This window comes from Lactuca serriola, chromosome 3, assembly GCF_051521515.1.
Source record: "Lactuca serriola cultivar US96UC23 chromosome 3, Lser_US96UC23_V15, whole genome shotgun sequence".
Lineage (NCBI taxonomy): Eukaryota > Viridiplantae > Streptophyta > Magnoliopsida > Asterales > Asteraceae > Lactuca > Lactuca serriola.
The window spans coordinates 185,788,818-185,799,241 of NC_136410.1; the positions used below are offsets into that span (position 1 = coordinate 185,788,818).

Sequence of the window (10,424 nt, forward strand, 5' to 3'; positions counted from 1 at the left end):
AAAACGTTAGACTTCATGAAATAATTCAAAAAGAAAGTTGGTTGGATCCCAAGTCCTAAATTTAAAGGTGATTACATTATCTACCTGATAATCAGAGAATTCATTCCAATCAACTTTAATCAACTAAACCTATAATGTTGGCATCACTAAACATGAAGTTTGATATACCTTTTCGAACAACACAGTAACTTTTATATCTGGGGTTGCGATTCAGAGATACAAAAAGACGAGACCGTAGGTCCTGTTTGTTTACCTCTTAATTGAAAAATTAAGATGTAACCTCTTAAAAATTCAGATATAGCTTGTTTGATAGCATCTTATTTTTTGTCTCTTAATTTTTTAAAAAACCTCTTAATATTTCAGATATAGACTAGAGTCTGAAAAAAAAAAATAAGAGACAATTGTTCCTTTTTTACCCATCGCTCCTCCGCTCTTTTTATTTCTCACAGGCTGCTTTTCCCTCCCAACCTTCTCCAACAAAACGCCTATGAGACCCTCGGTGAAACATCTTGTGCGAGACCCACCTCCGACATTCACGCTCCTCTATCACCAACAACGACTCTGCAGTGAACCCTGAATCTTTCCCTCTCTCATTCTACTTCACTCGACGCATCTTACCTTCTCCCTTCTACTGCTGGTCGGACCTGCAACCCTCCACCATCGTTGGCGCCTCTGCCTCCGCCATCGCTTCCGCTAGTCCCGCCACCAGCGAAGCCCTCCACTTCCATGAAATCTCATCGACAACATTTAGGTAAAAAAGTTATTTTGTTCCTTCAAGGGGGTGTTTGGTTTAGCTTTTTAGAGGCCAAAAGATCTTTTTGGAAAAGTTACAAAAAGTCAGGTTTTCCTGACTTTTCCAAAAAGTTGATATTCCTTCTTTGCAAAATCCAAAAGTAGCTTTTAAAAGTTTTTTGCCAAACATCTTTTGCCTATGATCTTTTTCTAAAAGGACTTTTGGCCATTCAAAAGCTAAGCCAAACACCCCCCAAATCTCATCGAAAGCAAGCTTTTTCCTTTTGTTCTTGCCCTAAAAATCTTGAATAGTTCGTGCCCTAAAAATATTGAATCGTTGGTTCTTGCCCTGAATCGGGTTCCAGTAGCTCCTCTAAATCAGTTTTGATCTATGACTCGTTCCCTTTTATAATAATCTCTCAAAATTTGATCTCTATGATTGTTTGTTTGATCATATCTTTTGTTAATTGATGAATTTGATTTCTATTATCAGGGCCGGTTCTGAGGATTCAAATGCCCAGGACGAAACGGATAAAAAAAAGCCCTTAAACCTTAACGTGTAACAATTTAAGGAATTAAATTACGTAAACTAATTTTTTTATTAAAATGACGATAAACCTTATAGCAATAAATATATCAAAATCATAGTACTCTAATGACTAATAACATATCCTAACAGCTAACCGTCGATCATTGAAGCTCTCCTAGCATTCTTGATTGCAAATTGGTTGATCAACTTTTCGTAGTCTATACTCTCTAAGATTTCGTTCTCGATAGATATCATCGCCAAACCGCTAAGTCTTTCTTGGGTCATTGTGGAGCGTAAGTAAGATTTCACAAATTTCAATTTGGAAAATTCCTTTTTGCAGATGCGACCGTTACTGGAATAGTCAACAATATTCTATATGCAATGCTTGCATTTGGGAAATAATAAAGTTCTTTCAAAAACTTCAAAACATATATAGGGTTGCTAAATTCATTGGTTTCCAATGTCTCAAATAATTTCAACTCCGTATAAAGTTCCTCGGCATCAATATCTGATCTTTCTTCAAACTTGAGTGCTTTTTCAAGATGATAACAATATAACTTAAGATCTTTATCTTCAATTCCCCTCAAATTATGTGGAAATAAAAAACCAAATACTTTATCATACTCTTTGAATTGTTCAAATCTTGTCTCAAGAGAAGAAATAGCTTGATCAACAATGTATAAGAAATAATTGACTCTGAAATTCTCTTCAGGTGTAAATAAAACTTCTTCGCTACTTGAACTCTCATCAAACCTTTTTTTCCTTTCAATCAAACGCTTTTGTGGAAATATTGGATCAATACCCATTTCAATAGCAATCTCCTTAGCTTCAACAATCGCTTTTGAAAAACCAATCTCTCTATAATCCATGAAGTACCCAATCAATTTGTTTATTTCTGTAATGGCATTATCAAGATGCATATCCTTTGATTGTAACTTCTTACTCACACTATTCACACGGTTTAGTACTTCATACCAAACAACAGTTGATACCAAAAATTCAAAGTCACTAAGTTCTTTTTCTGCTAGTGAAGTTGCTTCACTTGCAATTGCAGCAGCATTATCTTTTTCTCCAACTTGAAGTAAAGCTTCCCGTACATCCACAAGTTGCAGTTTAATAGCTTTTACACTCTCAACTCGACTTTCCCAACGAGTTTGACATAATGACTTAAGACTCCAAGCTTTAACATTATCTTTCAAAATTTCCCACCTCTTAGTAGAATTTGCAAAGATAGTATAAATACGTTGGATGAATCCAAAAAAGTTCTTTCCTTTGACACACTTGTTAGCCATATCACATAATGTTAGATTAATAGAATGGCAACCACAAGGAGTGTAAAATGCTCTAGGATTTATATCGAAAAATCTCTTTTGCACTCCTTGGTGTTTTCCTTTCATGTTTGCTCCATTATCATAGCCTTGACCACGCATATCATCAACTTGAAGACCAAGAGACTTTAACTCCTCAAGTGTAATATCAAATAATCCTTTTCCGGAGGTATCATCAACATTCAAAAAACCTAAAAAAGATTCCTCGATTGTAACAAAATTATATGATAACTTTAAATACCTTACTATTATAGTCATCTATTCTTGGTGAGTTGAATCGGGAGTACAATCTAGTATGATTGAGTAGTACTTTGCTTCCTTTATCTTCTTGATAAGTTCTTTTTTAATTTCTTCAGCTAGCAAAGATATTAGTTCGTTTTGGATTAGGTGGCCAAGATAATGCACATGAAGTCCTTCACTTGTGATGCGTCGCACATGCTCTTTGATAACCGGGTCAAACTCTTCCAACATTTCAATGACACCCAAAAAAATTTCATTACCTGTTAAATACAATTAACAAATAAGAAGTGGAATCGGTCATCATAATTAAAAAAAAAAAAAGATTGTTGGTGGAACTGGAACAAATAAAATACAATTTATAGTTACCTTTTTGATACAACTTTTCATTGGATCCGCGAAATGCTAAATTATGTTTAGCAAGAAACTTCACAACTGCAATAATTATTAAAAGCACTTGTTTCCAGTAATCTCTTTCTTTCTTGAACTGCTCATGCTGAACTTTATCAATTGTTTCGTTCAAGTTCAATCTTTTATGCATGTCAAACCACTTATTCCTATTTGTAAGATGATCCAATGAAATTTCATGTTCTTTAACCCTAGTGGTAACATGGTGCCAATCTGCATAACCTTCACCATCCAATTTACCTTTCGAAATCCCTTTTCTAAACACTTTACAACAAAAAAAATACCCTATCTAGCTCTTTCGAATATACTAACCATTCTATATCACACTTCTCCAAATTTGATAAAGTTCATGTATATAAAGCTGTAGAAAATCGTCTACCAAATTTATCATAGGGACCATACATAATACTATTATCTCTTTTAGGACCTTTTTCAACCAAAATTTTAATCTCATCAGAATTAAGTTTTTCCCACCTTCTTGGATCATATATAACAACAATCTCTTTAACAGGCTCATGCTTTTCTGTCTCCTTTACTTCTACATGCTCTTGATCTTCAATGTGCTCCTCAACATGCTCTTCAATGTGCTCTTCAACATGTTCTTCAATGTGCTCTTCAACAGGTTGTCTATGGATAAACTTATCTAGAGCACCGACGTCAACCTTTCTCTTTTCTTCATCTAGTTTTCTCTTTTTACGTTTTTGATAACCGGATGGTTGTTTAGACTTCATCACTACAAGTTCATTATTTTCAACTTTCAACATTCAAGCAATTACAATAAACATAATTTGATAACAATTTTACAATAAACATAAACTTATAATTTAAACTACTAAACTGATTTCTATGAATCTTATAAAGTATAAACTAATATATTCATTCACTATTCTATTAAACTGGTTTCCATAGTAGATAAACCGATAATAAAATATTAAATTCATTCAATATTCAATTAAATAGATAATCTATGAAAATATGAATCATTCAAGTATGCAATTGACAACTATAAACTTGATAATCCTACCTGATTGGCTAATAATCCTTAATTTCCCAATTCTCATAAATCAATTTCTCATAAATCTTAGTATATTACCTGTTCGTCTAGACGTTTACCCTTGCTGAATCGTTGAGTTGCTGTCTAGTCGTCAACCCTTGGTGATCACTTTTTTTTTGTTTTTGTGAACAAACGAAATTGATGACTAAATTACGCTGCCGGCTTCTGTTTCATACTTTCACGCCTTTGTTTTGTTCCATGCTTTTCTCCCAAATTATTGGGCTGCCGATGCAAATAGTATATACTAAAAAAAAAAAAATTGGGCCCTGTTCCTATGCACATGTTGCACTTGGGCTAAGCCGGCCATGTTTATTATATGTTATTGAGCGATTGATTATAAAAAAATATATATATTTGTGTTTACACTCTAGGAAGGAACTTTGCTTATTATATACTGTTTTGGAATTTAGAATTCTCGTGAAATTAGCTCTCAGATTTGTTTATTATAACTATTGTTGTGATCATTATTGGTGGTGTGATTTATAATTTTGAAATGTATGATGTGCAGGAAACACTCCTAAACCTACAACTTTGTAATTATCTCCATTGATGGAGAATTTTGAAAGCAGATATATGAGTTTTAAAAGTTCTACAAAAGGAATGGAAAAAGATAAGAAGGAAAAGGTTATTGATGTGAACCCGCTGCTTTGTGATTTTAGTTTGGATTCTATGTATACAAGTAGTATTGGTATTGATCAAATATATGAAGTTGGACCTTATTTGATTTGTATTTGTGTTTAATTTTGATTTATGCTTAATTTGAATTGTGTACGGCATTTATATTTTTCCTTATAATTGTTCAAGAGGTTGGTTCGATTATTTTATAAATAGAAACTTTGAACTTAGCAAAAACTTATATATATATATATATATATATATATATATATATATATATATATATATATATATATATAATTCAGCACAACAATTAAGAGGTTCCAACCAAACAACATATTAAAAATTCAGATCTTAAAAATTTAGACCCTCTAAGAAATTCAGACCTCTTAAAAATTCAGATCTTAAAAGTTTAGATCCTGCCAAATAGCCCCGTGATCCATAGAGAAAAGGGAAAATCTTTATGAACCCATCTGAATTACTTGGTGCAACCTCTTCTTTAAATGATTTTTTTATACTTATTTTCTCTTTTGCCATTTTTTTGTCTTTTTTGTCTTTTTTTTCATTTTGTTTTTCATTTGTTATTTAATAAGGTATATTATTATAATAACTAGAACCCGACTCTCTAGGAAAATGTAGAATATTTGATGGAAGAACGGGGATCATTTTGAACAACCAGTTATAATAGGAAATACTTATATCCTGAAATTAATTCATCAAGTTGATGATAAAATCTACGGGCGTTATAGTGGGCGTTGTTCACGTCTTACACAGTAACCCATTAAAGGAAGGGCCAAGAAAGGGGGACAATAGGTAAGAGAAATGGAAGTTTGGGCTTTTGAGGGGTTTTGGCGTTGTTTATATTTGACAAGAGATGCTTACTTATAAATCTAATCACATTAGAGTGCGCGAGGAAATACTTGGTACTACAATCTTTGGAGGTAGAATACCGACTCATGAAGATGCTCCAGAATCTTTTTGGTTGTTCGTTCAAGAACTACGATCTTTAGCTCTGGAACTGAATCATTTTCTTGTATCCGAGAAGACTTTCCAGCTTAAAAGTCAGGAAGCTTAGAAGAAATCAAGCATAAGTTTTCTTCTATGATCGATCGATATACACATCAACAACTTCGAATTGGATTAGTTTCTCCTGAAAAAATAAGTACTTGGTCCAAAAATATAAATCATCTAAAATAAATAACAGAAAATAAAGTATAACTTTTTATTGATTATCTGGTATCAACTATCTTTTTATTACAATAAATGTGTGATCTATTTGGTGGAATATACACATTTAGCATAGAATTATACAATGCTTCCATTGCAACTGAATACAGTGTTCTACGGATACGCCACAATGGCATAACAGTAGGCATTAGATGTACTTATACCTGTATCTTTTTTTTTTGGAACGGAAAATACCAAGCGGAAACCATCACCCTTTTTAATGGGATTCCAAAGGAAAATAATTTTTGACACATATCTACTAGCTTTCATTTTTTTTTTATCACTTTACACACACACGATCATGCCACATTTTGAACTCACTCTATTAAAATTTTAAAAGTGTCAAACACCTAACAAATAAAAATATATACTTAGTTTGGTTTCAAAATCATCCACTCCAAATATAACATATAACAACTGACTCAGGAATATATCAAAATTAACATGTAAAAATACATATATTGTCAATTTGATAATTTGTAATATAATTCAATCATTATACATATATAGATAAACACAAAAATATAAGATAAAGATAAAGATTCATCCAACAAAATAATTTTATATATTTGATTTCAATCAATAGATTAAAATTATATATATATATATATATATATATATATATATATATATATATATATAAAAGCATGCTCCCAAAAATGCATATAATTTATGAGTATTACTCATTGTAATAAAATATACATAGTTTTCATTTTTGTAAACTAAAAATAATATATAACAAAATAATAACAATAATAATAGTAAATATCAATATTTAATAATATTTAAAGATTATTGATGATGAAATTAAATAATATCATAAATAATAACACAATTAAAAACAATAATTTACTTTGTTCTTTGAGTATACCGAGATGGCAAGAATAATTATGTACTTTTATATATAATTTAATATATTATAAAAATTCATTTTTTTTGGAAATTGTTTTTAGAAAAATAATAATTTTCTATATTTTGCTACGGAAACATATTTCGTAAGTAATTGAACACAAAATATTTTGTAGCAAAATACATATGAATTTTGAGTATGCAGCTATTTTGCAAATCCGAAAACGAGTTATGTACACAAATAACTATGATCAACCTTTTCGTAACAATTTTTGTAGGAGATTAGCTACAAAATTTTATTGGTTAGCAAATTTATGTACCAAAATAGCCACATATTTCAATTCCACAGCAAACTAGGTACGAATTTTGATTATGTAGTAATTCTTATAGCCAACTACTATGGATATAGACTATGTAACAAGTTCCATAGTGAACTGGCTATGACCTTGAATTTTGTAGCATATTATGCACTTAAATATCTATAGATGATCAATTAATAGAAATTTCCAATAACAATTTAGGATTTAGCCACATAATGTAATTTTGTATTTATTCTCCTAGCAAAATAACTACGAACACCCATTTTGTAGCATATTCCGTTGAATAATAGTTACGAATTTTGATCCCTTAGAATTTTGTATCTATCCAAGATTTAGCTACAAAATAAAATTTTGTAGTTATTTATGTAGAAAAATAGCTACGACGAGCCACTACATAGTAGAATAGCTACGAATTTTGATTTTGTAACAATTTTATGTAGTTATTCAAGATTTTTCTTATTGTGTGATATTGTATGATATTTTTATGAGTGGATATGTTTGGGATCCTTTCTTGGTATCTATGTTCGAAATGAGATTCTTTTTTGTTTTTTTTTTTGACTCGTTGTGTTCATATATGCGATAGATAATCATGGTTTGCATCCAAATGATATGTGAGGATATCATCAAGTGTTTCTAATCATTTTTTTATGTTTTGCCCTAATGTGTACATGCTGTTTTGGTATTCTTGTAACTATTCTTACCGTGTTCTAGGTTCCAACTTGATCCTAAAGGGACTCTCATGAATGATGGCCACCATGGTCGTAGTGGTGTTAGTGTGGAACTTAAGGAGGTTATGTATATTAGAGGCTACGGTCCTCAATGCATACAACCCTGGTTTTCCTAATATTACATCATTTGATGAAGGCATTTCACCCATAATGAATTTTAAATTCTCTATTTTTTATTTCTTGCCAAAGTCGTCTTTAAGCATAAGTGGAATATCAAGGATGCCTAATGGTAATGATGATAGGGTTGGGAAGCTCAGTAGGTAGACAATGTCTATGTTGAAACAATAAGAACTTAGATCGATAGATTCTATAAAAGATGTGAACAAAATAACACAAGAAATGAAGATCAAATAGTGTCGAATGCTTAGATTGAATAGCTTTAGAAGAGTTTAATGTGAACTTTTATGTAAAGCTAAGTAGGGCAAATACAGTAGATAACCCTAGAATGATACATGAATGCACATTAAATAGTCTAACCCTGGAAACCATAATCACGGATGGAGAAGCCCAACCCGTTAATAAATGAGACTATTCAAATACAAAATATCTGACACAACATATTAATAACCCAACAATCTCCCCCTTTATGTCAAATACGTAACACTTATAAAAATCATGCCAATTTAAAACTTTTTAAATCATTCAAAAACTAATAATTATTACAAATTTGTTTTCAAAATGGTTTAGTGTTAGAGTATCCCAGAATCAAATCATAAAAACATAAGGAGATGCACGATCACGCCTTCGCCTTCCCACGATCATCGGAAGTACTTGAAACATAATCAACAACTATAAGCCTGAAGCTTATTGAGTTTACCCCCAAAATACCAATGTAATACAATCATAATCATATCATATAAACAAACAACATGCATAATGAGCCATCAGCCTAACTGCATCGCCTCGAAGGGCCATCAGTCTATCTGGACCGCTCTCCGAGCCACCGACACTTATGGACCGCCTCTCAGGGCCTTCAGCCTATCCGGACCGCTCGTCGGGCCTTCGGCCAGACTAGTATGCCCTCTTGGGTCTTCATTCTATCCGGTCCACCCTGGGTATGTTGGCCTTCAACACAAAGCAGGTCCGCCTCAACCCAACCCCCAGATCAAACAATCATGTGCACATAAATATCATATGCTAGCATGTATAACAGTCAAACTGATCTAACATATCACAAATCGTAGCAATAGCCTATATACCAGGATACCGACCTAACTAGTCACTAACATAGCATTATCTTATATACCAGGATACCGACTTACCATGTCACTAAGCATATCACCATCCTAACTACCAGGATGCAAATCAACAAGCATATCATGCAATAAACTCAGATACAAATCCGAATAGGGCCGACATTGGTGCCTTCGACCCTATTAGTATAGTGAGGACAAGTTACCTCACAAGTAGGTTGGGATCATAATGTCGACTTCTCCAAATACAACTCCGACTCAAACACCTACATCTACCAATGATCGACTTCCATAAATTCCAAAATTACTAAAATACCCCAGAAGTCAAACTGGTCAACCCTTGGTCAATGTCAAAGTCAATGGTCAAGGTCAACAGTCCATGTTGACCCACCTCGTCGAGTGTAGCTCATTGACTCTATGAGTCCTTCCAGAACTCGAGAAATCGTGAAAACCCTAGTTGACTCGCCGAGTTTCCAAACAACTAGTCGAGTCTATGTGATGTCTAAATGTCGGGAAAAATCGTAACTAACTCGTCAAGTCATCTTCCTGACTCGCCGAGTCCATGCAGAACCAATATAGGCAATCTTCATCCGACTCATCGATTTGACCATGAAACTCGTCGAGTCCCTTCAGTCCATTTCTCATTCAGGCGTTTTTAAGCTATTCCAACACTCCAAATGGCAGATTTAGCTTCCTAAGGCATAGTTACCACATAAAGTTGCAAACTTTACATGCATGCAACGTCTTAAGAAGCTTAAACACCAAAAACCAAGTCTAGAGTGAGGTTTAGGGCATGGAGAATGGCTAATAGAAAATAAATTTCATAGCTTTATGAATCTAGGACCTAGAGGGGTACAGATCTGAGACTATGTCCTTATGACAAGCTCAATCCCAAGAGTATCTCCATTAACCCCAAAATGAACATAAATGTCCATAGAAGAACATCTAAGCGTGAAAGAGCAAGGTATTAGCTTTATACCTTAGATTGGATGCCAAAACGAAGAAGATGACATATCTACTTTCTCCTTGTCAATCCAAGCTCCACACTCTTCAAGTTTCCCTTCTAAAGTGAATAAATAACACCTTTCAAGCTCTCAACACACACAATGGGGGTTTAGGACTCGATCTAGGGTTTCCTCTGGCTGTAATGATGATGAGGGAGGCTAGAAACGACCCATAAGTTCTTTAAATAGGGTGAAAACCC

At 33.0% G+C, this 10,424-nt stretch overlaps 1 protein-coding gene across 1 annotated transcript; it reads right to left on the reverse strand.

Annotated features, from left to right (window-relative positions):
• Positions 1-1,575: 1,575 nt before the first annotated feature.
• LOC145095928 (uncharacterized) lies at positions 1,576-3,998 on the reverse strand. The gene is made up of 4 exons (XM_079033735.1): positions 3,614-3,998; positions 3,196-3,498; positions 2,877-3,089; positions 1,576-2,780 (listed from the first exon to the last, which is right to left on the reverse strand). The coding sequence occupies exons 1-4, from the start codon at positions 3,996-3,998 to the stop codon at positions 1,576-1,578; spliced, it is 2,106 nt and encodes a 701-aa protein (XP_078889861.1).
• Positions 3,999-10,424: the final 6,426 nt, after the last annotated feature.

Bases quoted from the DNA above. Each gene is read 5' to 3' on its own strand.
- LOC145095928 (XM_079033735.1), bottom strand. From the start codon at position 3,998: ATGTTGAAAGTTGAAAATAATGAACTTGTAGTGATGAAGTCTAAACAA. The intron at 3,090-3,195 runs GTAACTATAAAT...TGTATTTAACAG, and splicing joins TGAAAAGTTGTATCAAAAAG to GTAATGAAATTTTTTTGGGT. The intron at 2,781-2,876 runs GTACTCCCGATT...AATCTTTTTTAG, and splicing joins CTACTCAATCATACTAGATT to GTTTTTTGAATGTTGATGAT.